Source organism: Carya illinoinensis, chromosome 3 (genome assembly GCF_018687715.1).
Source record: "Carya illinoinensis cultivar Pawnee chromosome 3, C.illinoinensisPawnee_v1, whole genome shotgun sequence".
NCBI lineage: Eukaryota > Viridiplantae > Streptophyta > Magnoliopsida > Fagales > Juglandaceae > Carya > Carya illinoinensis.
Window position 1 is genome coordinate 56,137,899 of NC_056754.1, and position 22,019 is coordinate 56,159,917.

Genomic DNA, 22,019 nt, shown 5'->3' on the forward strand with positions numbered 1-22,019 from the left:
TACTCGATGAGTACTAAATGGTAACCTTACGATCGATCGGTGCAGGCCAGCTCATATACAATATTGTGTACGTATATAATCATGATGCAGATTCAAAGAAAGCGTTAGTACGTAATACCTGTTCTATAACTCCAAAAAGAGTATTAGTAGTCAATCTGAAACTTGTTTAAAATCACTTGTGAATTATTAGTTAAAGTTCACTTGGTTATAAGTAGCTAGCTAGCCAATTATATATATATATATATATATATTGTAGAATGTGAGATATATTAATTAATTATTAGCACCCATGAGTATAATCACAGTCGATATCATGCAGCATGCATGCACCCTGCATGGCGTGGAGATTTGAATTTATTTACTGTCAAGTGTCAAACAGGCGCGCGCTATATATCAGCTTTAAACTTACAAAATTAGGAGTTGGCCTGGTTTCAGATCATCGAGAGTTTGTAGGCGCGTATAAGATCAATATATATAAATTGTACGTAAGGTAATTAAGCTCCCATTAAAACATGATGAGCTACGTACGGATTATTGTTAATCACGTGCAGATCGAACAACCAATATTATTTCATGTCATGAATTAAGAAGAAGTACTACTACTTTATCACGTACGTACGTACGACGTTCCCCGCGGCCGGCCTAATATTGTTTAGTTTAGTGATGATCATCATCGTCATAATCATAATATATATATATATATAATATTTCATTAATCAACAAATTCCAACGAGTCTTATTATAATTAATTAACCATTATGGAAGGCCAGCCGCGGGCACATGATGATCAGTGTCGAGTTATAAACCAATATAATTAAGCAGGCGGCTGGCCGGTCAAACCAAATTAAGATCATATCTATCCAACGTATAATTAATACCTGATTAATACTTACTGCAAGCTTTTCTATAAGATCACATACATATATATATATATATATATATATATGTAGTTATTAATATATATATATACACACACACATATAAGTCATGCTCGATCGATCGACTTAGAAAAATTCAGTATTATATTGTATGTCAGGATGATATATAATATACTAGCTGCATGCTTTTTCGTGGATCATGTATCTATGTACGTACGTACGTCACTACAAGAAAAATGACCTTTTGCGACCAATTTATAGCAACGAAAAGACTATTAGCAACCTAATAGTCTTTTCGTTGCTATAAATTGATCGCAAAAAGTCATTTTTTTTGTAGTGACGTAGTCGTGGTTTTAAGTTCACGTTTTGTATTTATTATTTTTTTTATATGTTGGTTTTCAATAATTAGTCTGATCGATCGGCTTAATTTGCATGTATATGTATATGTATATGTATGATCTGGGTAGCTAACATAAGAAGGATGATGATCAGAATAATGGGCATGACCAAATTAAGGATGTGTTTCACACTACCAACCTCACAAAGACCTACAGCGACTAAAGGGGCAGCAAATCAAGTATTTAAGTATTTGTTACCTCATGTAAGCTATTTATAGAGGTTATTTCTTTGGAGTAATAGGAGTCCAATTAGCCATCTCTCTTCTATTAGGAATCTGAATATCTTTTCTCTTAGAAATCTGAGTCAACTCCCTCTTAAGAGTCAGAGTTTCTTCTTGACTTTATTTCTTAGCTAAAACTGTGGGCAGTGGACTTGATTACTATAAGATACAAATATCTCTTCCAGTTACCATGCTAATTTTCATTGTGCTAGCAAATGGGAAATTAAATACTTTGCATTCTCAATACCTACCTTTTACCCTGTTGGCTTGTGTGCGTCTGCTTGCTTTTTGTTTTCCTCTACGCCGCTGAGGGTCCATACTAGTGAGTGTATGGGTGTCTCCATGCTCTTGTGAAGCCTTAGAAGGCCTTGGGAATCTTCAAGTAAATAATCTATAAAATAAATTTTAAAAATTGGTCTCTAGTTTCTTGTGTGATTCCAGATTTCTTGTTTGTTTTGTGCTAAGTGGTGAAGAGCTTAGCTTGGAGAGATAGACGGGAGATGCACTCGACTGCATTAGGGGCAAGCGCAGAACTCAATTTTGAGTTTGTCTATTTGCGTGGATGTTTGCTTGAGATATTGTTTATTGTCGGCGAAGAATGCATATTTCCATGATTAGTTTTTTTGTGTATATTTTCATAATCGTTTATGCTATTTTTAGTAGTAGTGGATTTTTTGCCTCTTAGTATAAATTGTTGTTGGAGTTGTCATTTTGTTGTTGGTGTTATAGTAACTCACGCTTAAGTAGTCAGGAAGCCCATCGACTCCCTAGGTTCACATTAGGCAATTGCTGAGCCCGTCTACTCGTTCCCGAAGGAAACCTGCATAATGCGATTGTGGAGCTCGATGGCTCATTCTTGTAGGTAACCTATTGGCGGTAGTTGTGGCACGAGCATAGACACTCGGCGATTGTTGGAGAATATGTTGTGCTCATATTACAGTCCCGGTGAGAGAGGTCAGGTAATCCAGAGAGTTGTCTGCTTGTTAGGTGCCTAAGAGTTTGAGCGATCCTTGACTTTTCCTACTTGTTTGCTTGTCACGAGGGAGGTCAAGCTCATCATAGGTGTTTAAAGGCGGCCCACATCCTTTTTATGTGGCACCGTGAGATACTAAGGCTCGTCATATGTGTTTAAAAGTGGCGTGGTCTGATGACCTTTGCGCCATTTTTACATGACACTGTGAGCTACTAAGACTTGTCATAAGTATTTAAGGGTAGTGTGGTCTGATGACTTTCGCGTTATTTTTACATGCTACCGTGAGTTCATCATTGGTATTTAAAGGTGGCATGATTTGATGACCTCTGTGCCATTTTTACATGGCACCGTAAGTCGTTTATGCTCGTTATTGGTGTATAGGGGATGCTCGACCGCACTATTGTGGTGAGAGGCTAAGTTCAACTGCCTGAGAGATTTTTACCAAAAAACTAAATAGATTAGTGCAATACAAATTACAAGTTTGAGATCTGTAAACCTGAGTCGTTCCACTAGAGTGTGATGAAGACTAGTGAGACATGGGCGATGCTCACGGGCAGCCGTGCTCTGGCGTTGATGAAGGCCTGGGATGCCCGCGATACTGACCAGTCTATTCTGATGACAACAAATTGAGATGCCCAAACGGTGCCCGTGATGGACTTCGTAGTTGGTACTTCATTTCTGAGATTGTTTGCTGCTGATTGTTGTTTGCTTTGTTTGTATTTGATTATATATGTTTGTATTTGTTTTTGATTTTCCAGTTTGCATATCCTCTTTCACTTTTTGTTGCCACGAGTGAGTTGTGCTTGCCTTGTGTGCCTCTGTCAAAAAGTACTATGTAAGAAACCTTGTGGAACAGCGAGGAAGCTGTTGTCCACCTAAGGGGGTGGCAAGCTTTGTAGGGGTGTCGGCGACTGCCAAGGGTTGTGTGAGTTGTTTGGGTGAGGCTGGCAAGGTGTAGCCCGTCCTGATTAAATAAGGTATAGCAACCGAGTTGCATGGTTTCAATTTGTAGTTGCCGTGGTAAATGATGGTCATGCAGCTCTCGCGGCGTCCCGTTTCCTGACCAGCTAATTGGTTGGCGGTCACTTGGGGCCTCATTGACCATAATTGTTCCATCAGATGCTCTTTCTTACCACGATTAGTTGTTCGCCATGCTAAGGTTGTTCTCCTTGACTAGTTGCCCGTCATGAATCATCGCCCAACATGGGCTATGAACTGCTTGGTGAAATTGTTGCCCGCCACAAGGTGTTTCACGTTGGTTTCCATAGCTTAGCAATGTGATGTTGGAGAGTCATTGCTTGCATTAAGGTTGGTGAGGTGTTGTATGTCAGTCGCCATAACTTGGTCACTTGAGGCGACCAAGAGCTTTGAAGCGTGAAACTTTGGTCGCTATTGCGTGTAACCTTCTCCATGGAATTGCCTGCTTGTTGCCCATCGAGGGTTGCAAATCTTGTTGCCCATCGAGGGGCATGGGCCTTGTTGTTCGCCAAGGGGCGTTGGCCTTGTTGCCCGCCAATGGGCGTGTATGTGCAGTATGCTTCCAACATTATTTCTCTCTCTCTCTCTCTCTCTCTCTCTCTCTCTCTCTCTCTCTCTCTCTCTCTCTCTCTCGTTTTTGTTTTTACCATGCTCGCTTTTGGATTCGTCTTCTTCCTAATCTCTTTTAGTAAGTCTATGTGCTATTCGACTTCGCTTCCTACCTCCTCGGCCTCAAGAAAGCTTGCAACGTGTCTTCAGCATTCACAAAATAATTTGCTCGATCCATGAACTCCCTTAAGGTGGATGGAGCTTTCCTGGCTAACTCTACCATGAATGGTCTTTGGGGCCAAATGCCTCCTAGGAGGGCGGCCAATGTGATCTTCTCATTTTGGTCATCCATAGTGAGCACTTCTTTGTTGAAGTGTGTAGGATAGGCTTTCAAGCATTCTCCCTCTTTTCATTTTATGGTTAGCAGATAGGCAGTTGGTATACGACGCCTTCGACTTATCATAAACTATGTAAGGAACTATTTTGCCAACTCTTCAAAACTTACAATGGATTTGGGATGTAGAGTCCCAAACTAGCCATGCGCTATCCATTTCAACGTCAGCTGGAAAGCATGACAAGCCACTTCCTCGGGGAAGCCGTGAAGGATCATATGTGCCTTGAAATTTTCAAAGTGATCAATAGGGTCCTTGGATCCATTGTACAAGTCGATCTACAGCACTTTGAATTTGGACGGTAGGGATACCTCCATAACTTCCTCGTTGTAAGGAAGATTTGTACAGGTAAGCAGCTGCTCCATTGGAGAGGAACCACCCATCTTCTTTACCATCTCCTTGCACTTGTCAATCAGACTGCGCAGTTTGTTGCGCAGCTGTTTCTTCTCTATCTCTTCGCTATTTTACGCCTTCTGCACTATGCGCGTCTCCTTCAACCTGCCTGTTTTGGACAAAAGGGGGACTGTTTTTCTGCCGTTTCAGTTTTTCATTCTTTTTTTTTTTTGCAGTTGCTCGACAACTGCCATCGCCTGCTTCAGTTTTTCTTTAGCTTTTGCCAACCTTGTTCTATGTTCGCCATGCTTGCTTCTGGATCACGATTTGCATGTGATCGCGTAATGGTTGATATGTAAAAATTACGTTGAAGTTTGTAGAGATCTCACTGATGGTATCACTATAAGGATGTGTTTTAAACCAGCAACCTCATGGATGACTTGCAACAACTAAAGCGGCGACACTAGTTGCCTTGGGAAAACTTTGATGCCAAAGTCAAAATAATAATATAAGGGTAAGTGTATGTAGAAGGTGAAATAAATCAAGTTAAGTATTTGTTACCTACTGTAGGTTATTTATAGATGTTATTTCCTTAGAATGATATGAGTTTAATTAGAAACCTTTTCCTTTTAGGACTATGAGTTTCTCTCTTATTAGGAATCCAAGTTTTTTTCCTCTTAAAAGTTTGAGTCTTTTCTTGACTTTATTTCTTAGCTAAAATGAGGGTTATTTTTTATACTAGAGAAAAGAAGAAGAAGAAGAAGAAATTGCCTTGTAGAGTATTACTTGTATTAAGAAAAACACTTAATTGGATAAAGTTTAAACAGAATAAATATCACAAATAATGATAAATAGAATATGAAAATTAGAAAAGACTAGTAGAAAGTAAGGCACAATACCTTTGTATGGTTGTAAAACTAGTAGATATCCAAGCTGAGTTCCTCCTACATACAATTTCAATTGAATACCATACACAAGCACACTACCCATGTGCACACGTTAATTAGCACGCACACTTACACACCCACTCACACGGATATGAACACCCACCCAAAACCAAAGGAAAATTAATAGCAGAGAGTACGGACTTGGAGTAGGAGTAGGAGTAGGAGTAGGATTAGGAGAGGAGTTGGAGCAGAAGTAAAGGAAGGATGAGAAGAAGATGAAGAGAAGGCGTAGTAGTAGAGTTGGAGTAGGAGTTGGAGGAGGAGGAGTAGGAGTAGGAGTAGGAGTAGGAGTAGGAGCGGAAAGAGAAGAAGCAAAGGAAGGAGTATAAGGAGAAGATGACGACGATGACGATGACGACAGCGGCAGTGGAGAATGGGAGAAGATGAGAGAAATGAAGAAAAAATTAGAATTTTTAGAAAACTAAAAATGAACATAAATATAAATATTTCCTAGTAAATGAAAAATTATTGAAGCAGACTATGTTATACTAAAAAAAAAAATACAATTTCAAAAATAACATTGATACATAAATTATACCTTATTGAAGAAGCCATCAGAATGTTGGACTTAGCCACTCTAGCAAAATTCATGCACCTTCTTATGATGGAACAAAGGCCAAAAAATATGTTCCTTGTAATTATTGTCTATAATGGAGAAATTTTTTTTTTTTCCTTGTAGTGTATTACTTGTATAAAAAATAGCACCTAATTGGAGTTCCTCCCAGATAAAGTTTCAACTGAATAAATACCACAAATAAAGAAAAATAGAATGAGAAAATGAGAAAAGGCTAGTAAAAAGATAGGCACAATACCTTTACATGCTTGTAGAACTTGTTGTATCTATGTCCAAGCTGAGTTCCTACAACATACAATTTCAATTGAATACCACACACAAGCACACAATCCACACGCACACTTGATTACTATAGGGTACAAATATCCCTTCCACCTAAGATTGATGCTAAGACTATTTACAAAACTAGTTAGATTCAGTCTGCTTTTAAGAATGAGTTTAATGTTAAGACTGTCGAAAAAACTTATGCTATATCCAAAACCCATGAAAAATGTAACCAAAAATCTATTTATGATTTTCTTATTAAAAATTATAAATTTCTGCATATTGCATCTATTCAAGTTTGAGGGATGCTAGATTCAAAAAGTTTGAAACTATTATACTTGCTATGACTCAATTGTCTTTGTTTACCAAATATGCATACTAGTACAAATGGATTTTTTTTTCTTTAAATATCTTTTAAACATCCTTAACCATTAAGAAAAAAATAAAAAAAATATAATTTCATTAATAGTCATTTACTCAACCATTAAGAAAAAAAATGAATGATCATATATATTTGATGGACACATTTAATAGTCATATTATCATTTTCTACACACACATTTATATATATATATATATATGTATGTGTATGTATGCATTTGGAACACAAAACTAGAACCCTGAAATATATAATTTGGACTGCAACACATAATACGACAATAATTGTAATACAACAAAAACTTGAAATCTCGAAACAAAAATGACAGTGAGAGTATTTCAACTTTCATCTCATTTTATCATCAGGTCATTTTTGGATAGTGTTTCGTCATGTGAGCGTTTTATCTGATATCATCATTATAACTTTATCAAATTTTCATATAAAATATAATAAATAATTTAACTTTTTTAAATATCAAAATAATAATGTTAAAAAATAATATTTTAATAATTTTTTATTTAATTTTTAACTTTCATATCAACTCACTGTCTAAACGGCACCATCTTACAGCAACATGTATAAATTAATAAGTGCACCTTCTAGTCACGTATAAAATTGAATAATATTATTTTTTTCCCTTTTGGCCTTTTAATCATATTACATTAAAAAGTAAACCATGGTCGCTATTAAGAAGAAAAGTTGTTTTAATTTATAAAAATTAAAATATTTGGGTTGAGAGTACAAAGATTCGATTCCCAAATATCCCTATGTTATCAAATTATAAACTCCTAATTTACACCTACAAAACTTGATTAACTTTGATGAAAAATAATGTATTAATAAAGTTATAAATTGAAATTATGATGCTAAATAGTAATAGTATATAGTAAAAAGTTGATCTCCAATGTATGAGACTAGTGTTCATTTCATGAACTTGTCACAACTCTTTTCTATGCCGACATTCTTAAACATTTCCCAATAAACTAACGAAAGAATCAAAGGATAAACTCAACTAACAAAAAAGCTTACAAGAACTTACGCAACAAGTCGAATGAAAAGAGAAAATAAAAGAAGAACACAAAAAAAAAAAAAAAAAAAAAGGTGAAGAAAAAGAAAAGATATTAAAAAAAAAAAAAAAAAAAAAAAACGAATGAAATGAAAAAGCCCTACACTACAAAAACACTTCATTTTGCTCCCCCTCTTTCCCCCCACCCCCTCTCTCTTTCTTTTTCTTCCTCTTATATTCACATAGATCATCAAATTCAAAAACCCACAAAATTATTCTCTATTCTTCCAAATTTCTCCATACTCGCTCCTCTCCAAGTACCACCCACAACAATCCCTTCATTTTCCCCTTCCCTTCTGTTCTCTGGTTTTCTCTGTTTCTCGTGCTCCAATTGTACACAATACAGACTCATAATATACCACATATAGATATTCATATATTCTCTGCGGGTTTTTTTTTGTTTGTTTGTTCTCTGAGGTTGCCAAGATGAGCGGTGGTGGGTCCAATGTTCCAATCCCAAGCAGTGTGAGGAAAATGATCCAGAATATCAAGGAGATCACGGACAATCACAGTGAGGAGGAGATTCACGCAATGCTCAGAGAATGTTCTATGGATCCCAACGAGACAGCTCAGAAGCTCCTTCTTCAGGGTACGATTGCTTCTTTTTCAGCTTGCACGGATTTTTGATCCTGGTCGTGTTTTGATGTTTCTTTTGCGATCCATGTGTGGGGGCTCCGTGTTTTCTCTTCTGGGTTGTGTTGGTTTAGTGTTGTTTTGTAGTGGGTTCGATTTGATTCTGGGCTTGATTAAGGTTTGGTTGTGGATGAAGTGGGAATCTTTTGAGTTTGCTCTGATGGGTTTTCACTGTTGGTTTACTTTTTGTAAGGCTAGGTTGGAGATTCTGATATCGTCTTTATGTTTTCGACACCTTTCTATATCAGGAAGGAAAACTCTTTTTTTTTTGTTTCGTTGGATGTAGAAATCATATTTTGGACCTTTTAAGGGTTTATATCAATAGTTTGATTGGTATGTTTGATTTTTATAAAGCAAGGAATAAGTTATGAAATGGCGTTTTATTTTACAGTCATTGTTGGGTCCTGATGAATTGCTTCCAAATACATGTTCTTCTAGAAACACGTTATTGCTAGAAATCATGTAAGTTAATTTACATGCTTTTGCTCAGAATCCCAAGGAAGAAGGTGAAACAAATCTAGAAACTTCGTTATCTATTGTTCTAGTGAAGTGGTGATTTCTGCCCAAACAGTTTACTGAAAATGAAAAATCTATGTTCAATGTTTTACCTCCTAAACTCATGATCATTTTCTAGCAACCAAATTGATCGTTGTCATGATGACTGAATTTTTGTTAGAAGCCACACTAAATTGCAGTCTTTAGTGTTCTTAGTGACATGTCATGGTTCTGGTTGCAAAACATATCTAGTTCAAAGAATTCTTTTTTATTGGTGGCTTTTCAGTTTTTATCAATCATTTTGTCGATTGCTTTATTTATTTTTATAAGTAATAATTATTTATCAAAAAGGCAAAATGCGCAATCCAAGCACACATGCCAATTACACAAGAACTATAAAAGGGAGAGAATATGTTGATTACTTCACGCAAGAGTCTGTATTGTAGTTATTCAGAGAAAGCACTTTTTTGATGTTTGGTTTAAACATTCCATTGGAGACTACTTATCCCAAAAAAAAAAAAAAAAAAAAAAAAAATCCATTGGAGACTGCTAGTTTTACATGTGGTTTGTGTTGTATATAATTATGAAGTGGTCCACTATTAAGTTTTCAATTTGTTGCGGGTTTGTTATAGTGCAGTATCACCATATATCAAGACCCATTATTTTTCTTGTAAGTATCAAGATCCATTTTTGTATTAGAAACTTACTAAAATTGTTTTCATCTAGTAAAAACATTTGTTAATCTCTTATGGATTCTTGATTCAAGCAAGCAGTTGGCAGATTATGGTTTCCTGTTTGCATCATGTTATGTTTACCTAATTTTCATCTGATATGCACTTCATAGTTTGAATGGTTAATAAATTATGTTTACAGTGTTGGCCATATAACATGTTCTTTTTTCTTGCTTTCTTTTCTTTTCGTTTCCTTTTTGACCAAGTTGGGATGTGTATATGATGTCCCACAGATACATTTCATGAGGTCAAACGGAAACGTGACAGGAGAAAAGAGGTAAGAGATTTCTATTGTAAGTTTTTTGATAAGTTACAATAGAAATGTATCACTTTTTGAGTTTGCATATTTGAAGGTCTGATTTAATAGGTTTGTGACATGAGCTATCAAACCTACATGAGTTATCACTTTGATCAGATTGGTGCAAACATATGTTAGTCATTAACCTTTGATTGAAAATGCCCATCCACTTTATCCAATGATAGTGCCTGTAATAAAAAATAATGGCTCACCAACCAACCCCACAGACAAGCAGACACGGCAGAATGCTGTGGATTCAATTGCATGCACTTTTACCTAGTTTGGTAAACAAAATTGTAATTAATACTTAGAGTAGGCAAGAGCCCAAGTACCCAGGACATATACAAGGGAAACAATAAATTTATAAAAGTTCATGCATTTAGTGATAATCTAGTGATACAAAAAATTTATGAAAGTTCATACCGTTAAAATCAGTTACAATCAACCAACGGAGTAAAGTATTAAAAAAGAAAGTTCTATAACAATCGATCAGAAAAATTAAAAGCGTAATCTATACAGGTGGAGTATCTATGCAATGAAAAGGGCTAGAATAAGTTTGTGTATTATTTGATTTGTTTTGTTTTGTTTTTATTTCCAATTCATTTTGTTTTACTGGGTAAGGGTATCTGAAGAGAAGGTGATGAAAAGTGTTGTCTTCCAACATAGTTGTGTCTTTAGTTTGTTGGGAAAAGAGAAGTGAGTAGGAACTTTTTTTCCTGTTAGGTTCTATAATTTCGTGACTAAAAGCAGCAGCTTGTATATTTCTATGATATTGTTTGCTTAGTGTTTGGATAGTGATAAGTATTTGTTATGTTTTTCTTCAGATACTAGCTCTACTAAGGTTTCTACTTTCAATCTTATATTTTGGCAGAATCCATACAACAAGGAGTCTGCAGAACCACGATGGAAGCCTGACGTGCAGGGGCGGGGGGGTAGGAGTGGTCGAGTGAATGTTGCACCTCGTCACGTGTCACATGGTGAAAATTCTTTCAAACCAAGACTTACTTTAGGATTATTGGGTGGAATACTCATTAGCTTACTCCTTTTTAATACGTTTGGGTTGATTTTGTTGCAATTAGTTGTCTTTGTTTGTTAAGTATCTCTTTTACTTACTTTTTGGGTGCTCGGGCTCTACCTTTTGAATTGTCTTTAATATAACCTCTGATTACTTGTAAAAAAAGTATCTACAAATATACTCTTCCTTTGAGTATTACTAGCTTACTTTTGTGTGAAAGATATTTCTGTGCTATTGGCCTCACTGTGGGGCGGAGGAGTTTGCCTCTCTGCTGTTTCAGATTATTGTATCATTGGGTTCAGTCATATGTCAGAACAGCTAAGCTAACTGGCTTCTTTTGGCCTCTTTCCAGATACTGGCGATGGTAGGAATTCTGGTCCTGGAAAGGAGAATGGAATCAACCAAGCTGCAGAGAAGGCTGCCATTGAATCTTTACCAACTTCTCAGGACTTAAAAACTAAAGATAAAAGTCTGGTAACAAGGTGGTTACGGTTTACGAAGTCCAGCTTTCTTTATTTTTCGTTAGGTTAATGGCATTGTAGTTTATAGTTCATGTTAAATATCCCTTGCAGCTCTGCACCTGTGATTGCCAATGGCCCCTCTGGTGGTACTGAAGAAGGCTTATCTTCTGTTCCTATTACTAATTTGGGCACTGCACCGCCTCCTGCTTATGCAAACAAAAACTCTACCATTACCTTTGCAACCAGGGACTCGCATGGGCAGCCCTCACCAAGTTCCAGTAACTGCTCAGTGTCAACAACACCATCCTCTTCATCAGCAATCTGTTTCTCATCCTTGGACCCTGTACTGGTTCCATCTAATGATTCACGGCTCCCAGGTGCTGCGGGTGCAATTAAACGTGAAGTAGGCAGCAATCGACCTCCTGGTGAACCAAATGAAATTATCCATGCTGAGAACAAGTTAAATGCTGGTCAGGACTCTGAAAAAAATTGTACTCAATGCAATATTTTGATTTATTAAAGATTAGATTAACACCATTAGGTTTTCTTAATGACTGACATAGCAGCCTCTGAGTCGGAGATTGGTAGCTCTTCCATACAAGGTAAGGGGCCGAGCAAGTCCCGAGGAGCAGCGAAAAGTCAGCTTGCTGAGTCTGCACAACCTTCATCTACATTAAATTATAGCAGCTCATTGGTTACTCGGCCTTCATCTAATTACAACAGTCGGTCACATCAAATAATTGGCCCTCAGAAAGGTATATAATGTGGAAACTTTCTTTTGTCACAATCTTTCTATGAGATTTCTAAGGATTTTAGTTTGCAAAACCAGAACCCTTTGCCCCGCCCCTCCCCCCCTCCTCTCTCTCTCCTCCCAAACAAAAAAAATTTAAGGATTAATGAAAATGAGTGTATTTTATTATTGCATGTGTTCTGTTAAAAGGGTGGTTTGTTTGTTTCAAAGCTTAGATTTTTTTTTTTTTTTTTTTTTTTTTTTTTTTTTTTTTTTTTTTTTTAAGTAGACAGTAGTATTAATAATGGATAGGCAAAACCCAAGTACTCAAGATGGTATACAAAGGAGAAGGCCTATCTAAGTCGTAATAGTGGAAACAAGAAAATCATGACAATTTAGGCTATTAAAATCTACAGCTAGAGCCCAAAGAAATAAGGTACGGAAAAATAAAGATCTAAGCTCCTCTAGTGTCCGCTCTTTATCTTTGAAAATCAGCTCATTGTGTTCACGCCATATGCATCACATAATGCATATAGTTACCATCTTCCAAACGGCTTTGATTTGTGAAGTACCACCTAGAATTGTCCAGTTGGCCAATAACTCCACCATTGTAGCCGGTATCACCCAGCTTAACTCTAATCGACCGAACACTTTGCTCCACACGGCTCTAGCTGTCTCACAGTGTAACAAGAGATGATCCACTGTCTCGCCAGCTTTCTTGCACATACAACACCAATCTGAAATAATTACCTGGCGCTTTCGCAGATTATCAGTTTGCAAGAACTTACCCAAGGTTGCTGTCCAAGTGAAGAAAAGACTTTGGGGGGCGCTTTATTCCTCCATAATCTGTTATTTTGTCATCTGTTTTCTGTCTCATTGTCTAGTTGATTTTTTGAATGAATTTATTCCATTTCTTAGGAATATGCCTATCAATTTTCCTGGATATTTAAATATTAGGAAGTTAGATATGTTCCAATCTTTGGGCTAATTACGCTTTCCGTTAGGGCTGTAATCGAGTCGAGCCGAGCTTGTTTTTGGCTTGCCCGAGCCCGAGCTCGAGATTTTTTATTATTCTTTGTTCGAGCTTGACTCGATAAGCTAAAATCTCAACTCGAGCTCGAGATTGAATTGGTTTTTTTTTTTTTTTGGAATAAGATTTAATAATTAATAAATTAAATAAATAAACAAAAGAACTAATATTGAATTTATACAACTAACAATAGAACCTCTATTAAATTATAAAATTTTAAGAAGTTTATAAATAATTAATATCTAACTAGTTGGTATTTATCCTAAATAACAATATATTATATGCTTACATATATTATTAATATATACACTTAATATGATAGCATATATCTATTTCATATATGGTTCCCACATACTAGTATATGAAATTATTAAATTTTATCGACTAATTATTATATAAATTATAAAATATGCCTATGAAGTATATTCACTATATAGACATAAGTAATTAGAATACATATTATATATTTAATTATAAAAGTGGTATGCTTATATTATTAGCTAATACATATATACACGCATAGGTGTATGTATATAAGCCGAATTGAGTCGAGTTTTGTTGGGTATGTGTCATTTACAAATCGAGCGGGTATCTGCTTTCACGAACGAGTTTTTTTTTTTTCACGAGTCGAGTTTGATTTGAGTTTAACCAAATGAGTACTGAACGGGCTATCAAACAGACTGGTTCATTTACAGCCCTACTTTCCGTATTCAATACTATTTAATTATTAGTCAGAAATTTGTAATATGATTTGACTTTCTCAAGACTTAAGAGAAGTTTATGATTTCTGTCTTCAACAGTTGGTTCTAATAAGGAATGGAAGCCAAAGCCAACAAATTTTAATGTTGTTCAAGGTTCTGGAACAGCTGGTGCAGCTGCTGCATCTGAGGCTCCTATTGTTTCTGTTGAAGCTACTGATCAGACACTGCCTGAAACTTGTGTCCTTGATGTGGAAGAAGCAACTTCAAAGCTGCAGAAGAATCTAAAGGAGTTACATCTTCCACAGCGTCAACTTGTTATACTTCCGAATCATATCCATGTCCCTGAATCTGAAAGGACCAAGTTGAATTTTGGAAGTTTTGGTAGCTTTGGAGTAACTACAAGTTATGTCAGTGGTCCTGAGACTGACAAGAGCTCTACATCTCTTTCTGAAGCTTCAGAGGATGTTGGAGAAACTGTGGAGGAACAGGCCTCAAGGTTTGAATTTAAATACTTTGTTTTAATGTACTCCTTAGCAGTTTAGATTGCCTTGGAATAAGCTTTGACTTGTTTTCTCATTGATATAGTGCATGTTTGGGATTGTGGTAGGAAATATAGCTTATAGATTTAAGACTTATAGTTTATAACTTAAGTAATAAATTCTACTATTAAAAGGTTTTTATTTTTTTTATTTTTATAAGTAATAAGTTATTTCATTGATATAAATATAGGCATAGTTTAAGTACACTGGCTACTATTAAAAAGTTATTTACTATTTGGTAACTATATGTTTAAAGCATTTTTCAGTAACTATATGTTTAAAACACTTTCCAACATGCTACGTTTGTTTGGAAACAAATTTAAAAAGTGCTTTCTGATGTAGAAATTACGATTATTTGAATTTTTAAAAATTATGACCATATTCTTGAAAGTTTGAAAGTTTTAATTATTTGAAAATTGTATGAGTATTTTTGTCCATTAATAGTCTTTTTAAAATTCAAAAGACGTTCTGCATTATCGGGAAAAACACGTTTGAGAAAAAACATCAATTTTGATGCTTTTCCTTAAACGTACTTTTTAGCTTACTTGATATGAAAAGTGCTTTAATATGTAACATCCAAACAACCTAATTTTTTCATTAAAGAGCTTTTAAGACTATTTAAGCACTTTTTAAGACTCATGCCACAACCCCAAACAGGCCCGTAACCATCTTAGAAGTGGTTGTAGTGGTGAAGTACTGTAGTAACTTGATTATTCAGTATTTTAATGTATCCATTGATAATTTTTTAATAAGGACCTAAGGTTTTCTGGGTCATGGATGAATGCGGGCATGTGTGAGAAATAATAATACTAACTTTTAATAGTTGTATCTTCTAGCTTTTAAAATTTTTAGGAGTGTTTTTTTTTTTTTTTCCTGGTTTTAAAAGTCTGGGTAGATATTGTTTTTTAGACCTTGGAGGCCAAGGCATTTAGAAGAAAAAATAAGATAACTTTTGTTTTTCTTTTTTTCAGATTTTTGTAGAAACCTAAGGATTTAGATTGATGGAGTTACATTTTTTATAAGTAATTTAGATGGATAGAGTTAGAAGACGCTCTTCAATTTTTTAGGAAGATCAAGAGTTTTTTTTTCAAATATTCTAGGAGGGCCAAAGAGATTTTTTTTCCCAATTTTTGTTTGAAGCCAGGCGGTGGAGTTTATTTTTTAGGGGTCTTGGGTGGTCATCATGCCCCCAGCATAATTTGGTTGTTGATGTGGTTGCATCTTTAGCACTTTTTAGGATTTTGTAATGAAGGGACTTGATGTGGTGCCTTTGGCTTGAAAGGAACGAGAGATGTTTTGAAGATAGAGAACGTGCATTGGAAGATATTAGGGATTTTTTTTCTCAAAACTGTGTCTTTGGGCTAAGGCTTTTGTATTGAATAGTGATGAATTGTTGAAACTTTTCCAGTTTTTTCATTCTTCTTAGCTGCTGTATGTAGGTATTTCCTCTTGTATACCTCTTGTGTACTTGGGCTATGCCTATTTATGGTAATAAAACTCTTATTAACTATAAAAAAAGGGGAAATTATAAAGAGCCCAAATTACTCTGTATTTGAATAGTGTACCATTTGTAACTGAGAGAACCAAACTCATTTTTGGTCCTTGCATTTTGACCTCTAATGTACTCTGCATGCATATTCTACTATATTGAATTTCATCTTTCACGTTTTACTTAATTATGTCGCTGGATCCAGCAATCAAAATGCATTGGCAACTGCTGAGGAGGGAGATTATCCTGATCACCCGCAATCACCTACAAATGTACGAGAAAATTTATCACCTGGTAATGATGTCTCATCCAATGCAATCCAGGAGTACGATGAATCCAAGCAGAAAACTGCATTGCCACCTGAGGGCCATCAATACCCAGGGGTTCATACTTCCCCAAACTACAGTTTTGGTTTTGTGCCTCCAATGTTAGGGACTCAGCTTGCACCATTCGAAAACTCTGAGTCTCAAGCACGTGATGTTCCCCGTCTTCCAAGCTTTGTTGTGAGTCCTCAAACCTCCATTCACCTTTGTTATATGATCATCTAGCCATACATATTTTACATTCAATTTTTTTTCTAGCCACAAATTTAAATTCCCTGTAAGCTCAAAATTGAACATGTTCATTAAATGTGACACGACTTATAAAAAAAAAAAAATGTGACACATTCTGATTTATTTGGCTTATCATTTAAACTTGATGCGATGATGGTCATGTTAGTGCTGATTTCACCTATAAGAAAAGTGTTAATACTGTTTTCTGAAGTTCTGTACTACTTTGGTTGACCCTAGGTTAGGCTTTAAAAGTAATTAACGGTGGTTATTAGTTGCCTTTCTGTCTATTGGTCCTAGAACTGATTGATCTGAGCTATTTTGTGCCATCTTATTGCTTTGGGTGTTGGTAGTGATGGTCATCTTTCTTCTTTCCCTTCTCCTGTGGTTGCCACCAAGTACACTGGGGATGTTGTAGTATTGGCTCTGCCAAGTTCCGAGTCCCCTCAATAGGTTTACATTGATAAAGCACCTTAGTTTATAATTTACGTTGAAAAAACTTCTGATTTTTATCAGTATCTTGCTGGAGAATATCAATTTGTTGAGTTTGCATAAATCTTTGCATCTCGATTTGGTTATTTATGATTTCTGTGTGTATTACGTACCTCCAAGAATATATTTCTATGCTCCTTTTAATCAGTTTTTACTTTCGATGATAGAATAATGCATGGTATACATATTCATAAAAGAAAAGGCATGATATTAACTTGGGAAAGTTGGAGTTGGTTTCGGTGGAGGAAGTGAGGAATATTAACTTTCTCGCGGATTCGGATTTGTTTGGTTGTAGAGTAGCTTCCCTTCCTATGAAATATCTTGGGCTTCCCTTGGGGGCATCTTTCAAAGCTAAGAATATTTGGGACAGTGTTGTAGAAAAGGTTGAGACACAATTGTTGGGTTGGAAGCAGCTTTGTCTATCAAAAGGGGGAAGATTAACCCTTATCAAAAGCACCTTTTCCAACAAGGAGCAAGCAGTAGGGGAAATCTGGAATTTCTTTGCATTTTCTCTTGTTCAGTGGTTTTCTGCTATTGTACTAAAGGGAGGGAATGTTCATGAGTTTTTTTCTTCTTTTCGGCTTTCTAGAATGTAATTAGGTCTCATTTTGTATAATTCTTGTGTACATGGGCATTGCCTAGTTTCATTCACTTCAATAAAGTTTCATACTTATATAAAAAAAGGCATGATATACTTGATTATGGTTTAATAGCACCATAATCATAGGATTGGCGATTAGTGCAAGTTTGCTGCTCAATTCTTCAAGAGACCATAATTAGGCCCAATCAATAATATTTAGGAACGATCTCAGCCAATTTGGTCATAGCAAATAGCACCTTGAAGTCATGACAGGAAAAATTATCGATATTGGTGTGGTTTATGTAAGCCCTTTATGTGGTGGAGACTACCACCTTCGATGATAACAGAAATGCATGCCTTGAACAAGTTTTGGCCATGTACCCATGAGTCCATGACATTCCTTTGCACCTACAGGTGTGATTGTGATAACAGTACTGGGATCAACTGCAACCTTTACTCTAAGAACATTATTGTATTGCTGAAAATAATGCTGATCGCTAATATTACTGGAAATAAATTTTGAACTGGAATAACCATTCAAATTCTTGATCCTTTGTGGAAGATATTTACTTCAAAACATGCACTGGAACAGATTTTGATATTTGTGTACCTTTAAATATTTTTTTCTATTGTATTTTTATTTGCAGGGCGGTGTCTTATCTACAGCAAGTCCAACACCGCTGGTGACTCAGGCTGCGGGGCTCATGCAAAGCTCAATAGCTGTGACTCAGCAGCCAGTTCCCGTCTTTCGACCACCTGCTGGGGTTCATATATCCCATTATCCTCCAAACTACATTCCATATACCCACTATTTTTCTCCATTTTATGGTCCACCACAAGCCATCCACCAATATTTGGGCAATGGCGCATTTCCTCAGCAGCCTCCTGCTGGTAGTGTATATCCCGCTCCACCAGCTGCAGCTGCCACTGGGATCAAATATTCACTTCCACAATACAAACCGGGAACTAACACGGGAAATCCAGCGCACATTGGAATGCCAGGTGGCTATGGCCCTTATGGCTCCTCCCCAGCTGGCTATAATCCCAATTCTGCTGCAACTGCAGGAAACTCAACCAGTAATGAGGATCTTACCGCGTCCCAGTTCAAGGAGAGTAGTGTATACATTAGTGGGCAGCAGGTTAGCTTTTATTTCCTGTTTCTTTTTAGTTCCTGTCACTCATCAATTATGGGGGTTTTTTTCCCCCCCTCTAAATAAATAGGTATTTTAGAGTACCTAATGTTATTTAAACATTCATTTATCATGTTACATTTTAATACTCTTACTGTTTGGGGGCAGTTTTCCCGGCACAACATAGATGGGGTGGGAGATGCGTCCAAGATAAAGTTTTGGCATGATGTGTGGTGTGGAGAAAAGTCATCTTAACATTGCTTGGATTAAAAATTATAGCTATGGGTCTCTTTGGGAAGTGGAATTTAGAGTGGCACAAGGCTGAGAGTTGGACCTTTTCAATTCTTTTTATGCTCAGTTGCATACCACTGGTTGGCGTATCATTTTGTATACCTCCTAGGTAGTTGGGTTGTGCCCCTGTGCAGTTCTAATTAAATTTCTGCATTATTTATTTAAAAAAGTTGCATTCCGCTTGTTTGAGATAGGGGGTGAAGACAAGATGCATTTGTGCCGTTTCAAACAGAGAGGTGTTTGAAGTTAAAGTGTTCTATGGTGCATTGATCCCTCATAACAATATTACCTATCCATGAAAGCCCATCTGGAGGAGTAAGGGCCCCTTGAGAGTGGCTTTCTTTATATGGATGACTCGCTAGGGAATATACTAACCTTGGAAAATTAAACGAGACATTGTGGTAATGGGATGGTGCTGCATATGCAAGAGGAAGGGGAAATTACTCACACTGCTAGATATCTAGCACTTTGTGGCAAGTTGTTTTTGGTTTATTTGGGTTAGATTGGGTGATGACTAAGCATGTGCTAGGCCTATTACCGTGCGGAAAAGTACAATTCAATAGTCACCATGGTGAAACCTTATGAAAAATGATTCCAATCTGGTTAATGTGATGCATATGGGGGAGCTTGAAGATAGCTTAAGGAAAATAGAGAACCTCAATGCTTACATTTTTAGTACACTTTATTCCCGGATGACTGCTCACCTATGTATCTCTAGCTTTATATTTCATCATTGTCTTGATCTCGTACTTTTTCTACTCAGTTGCATCTGATGTATACTCCCTTTGTACCTGGATAGTGCCATTTGCTAATTAATAAAGCTTAGCTTATCTTATAAGAAAGGGCTTAGTTTCATTAGAAAAAATTGTTTTAAAATGAGAAAGTACTATGATAGTGGAAACAATATCTGAAAGCTGGACCTCCTTGCACCTTTATCTGTCAAATTAAAAATTTTAAAAATAATGGCAAATGCTCACAAACTGTGTTGATGCTAAAATGAGGAGTTGGTAGCAGCACTTGAGATTGGGGCACTGTGATGTGGAGTGTTAACAATGAACAGTTGATATGGAAATGGTTGAAATGTAAAGTTGACAAAAACGGGAATTTGAAAAAGAAGTTATTCCGTCTGCACAAATGTTTTTATACTAGGTAGCTGAAACAGAATTACAAAAATACCCCTTAAGCTATAAAACAAGTTCTTGTTCAAACTATGACAACTCTAATGGTGGTCGTGTTAAAATTGTGTTTTGGGGTGGGGGAGTTTTACATGGTGCATAGATGTGGCGGTTACTGTGGTAGTGTTGGATTCTATATTTGGGTGACAGTTTAGATCAAACATGCAAGTGTATGATTCTTCCTACATGCTTAATATAAAAAATTAAAATGTATAAAATCTTTGTTCATTTATGAGAGTTGGTAGCGAGAATGTAGTGCCCAAGTATGCTCATTGATGTCTTGTGGTGGGCTGTTGGTTTGCCTGTGAGATGGTTATGCAGGATTGATATCCAAGTTTTTTGTTTTCTTTTTTCATTACAACACATGTATATTTTTTGTTTTTTCAGAGTGAAGGCTCGGCTGTATGGGTTTCTGCACCTGGACGAGACATATCCAGCATACCGACCAGTTCATTTTACAACCTTCCACCTCAGGGACAGCACATGACTTTCACCCCAACACAGGCTGGCCACGGGACCTTTCCTGGTGTCTATCACCCTGCACAAGCAGTAACGGCAGCAATGGTTCACCCACTTCTGCAACAGTCTCAGTCCATGGCTGGAGCTGTTGATATGGCAGGACCCGGCGGTAGTGTTTATCAGCAGCCCCAACAAGCACAGATCAATTGGCCAAGTAACTACTGAAACATGGGTTGAGTTTTTTTTTTCTTTTTTATAAACATAAAAAACAAGAAATTCAAGTCCAATCTTAGGATTTTATGGGGGAATCCCACAAGTTTGGATGGAGGGACACATCCAGAAGATACGATGTTGACTGGATTTTGGTATGAAATCCAGTAAAGGAGGCTGCAAAGTTATAGCAGTAGTGTCTTCTGATTGCTTGGGTTGAGGACATAAGGTGCTGTCCACATGTAACCGATATTGACTATTTTTAAGTTAGTCAAGTTAGTCATGTGTAGGTCTTCTCTTCTAGCTGCTGCTATATGGTTTCACCGTTTCCCCATATTGAATAGTTCCTCGTCCCCTCATGTTTTAAGTTAAGCCTTTCAACTATAGAGTTTACTGTTGAGTGGTGGGAGTCTCTTTCATTCTTTCTCTCTTTGATGTTTGAGGTTTTAAAAGGTTCTTGGAAGGTAAGATATAGGTTGTTGGAGAAACTTTTCCATTCCTTTCTTTCGTCCTTCTGCTGTCGTACCTGTAAAAGTGAATTTTGATGGCAAGCAAAGGATTTATGTTGACTGTTGTATTGTTAAAAGCGAACGCTAACATGTTAATTGTTTTACTTGATTGATATATCATGGATGCTTGCTTGGTATATATAGGATTTTGAGAGAGAGTGTAGAAGCGCAAAACTTGACAATCTAGTGCTTTTCTGTTGTAGGCGCAGCCCAGTTGTGTTTAAAGGTGTTATTTTAATTTTATTATTACTCTGAAAACGTGCTAAGCTTCTCTCAAGGACAAAAGTGCGAGATAGTGCGAGTTCTTTTGCAAATATGTCGAGGAATTTGATTACTTAAAAAGTATATAAAATTGCAATAGATTGGACATGAAGCTGTAAATGTCTGGATCCTGTTGTTTGGTTGGCAACTAATTATATATTGAGAATCCAAAGGGATGACTTGTGCCGTGCTGTGCCTTGAGGGTATTGAAAGTATTGGCTGCCAGACTCTAGGTACAAATTACTGTTGGCATCGCCCCCCTTTTAGGTTTAATCTGTAGGCTTAAT

General features: G+C 36.5%; 1 protein-coding gene across 1 annotated transcript; it reads left to right on the top strand.

Moving 5' to 3' along the window:
* Nucleotides 1–8,074: 8,074 nt before the first annotated feature.
* On the top strand, nt 8,075–21,548 carry LOC122305512 (GBF-interacting protein 1-like). The gene is made up of 10 exons (XM_043118095.1): nt 8,075–8,541; nt 10,045–10,088; nt 10,981–11,086; nt 11,477–11,606; nt 11,697–12,055; nt 12,152–12,340; nt 14,146–14,542; nt 16,280–16,577; nt 18,345–18,836; nt 20,681–21,548. Exons 1-10 carry the CDS (start codon nt 8,379–8,381, stop codon nt 20,975–20,977), a joined length of 2,475 nt encoding a protein of 824 aa, XP_042974029.1. The 5' UTR covers nt 8,075–8,378; the 3' UTR covers nt 20,978–21,548.
* Nucleotides 21,549–22,019: the final 471 nt, after the last annotated feature.

Excerpts from the sequence above, each read along its gene's own strand:
- LOC122305512 (XM_043118095.1), top strand. The coding sequence starts at position 8,379 with ATGAGCGGTGGTGGGTCCAATGTTCCAATCCCAAGCAGTGTGAGGAAA. Across the intron at positions 12,056-12,151 it reads TGAGAACAAGTTAAATGCTG|CCTCTGAGTCGGAGATTGGT; the intron begins GTCAGGACTCTG and ends CTGACATAGCAG. Across the intron at positions 12,341-14,145 it reads AATAATTGGCCCTCAGAAAG|TTGGTTCTAATAAGGAATGG; the intron begins GTATATAATGTG and ends TGTCTTCAACAG.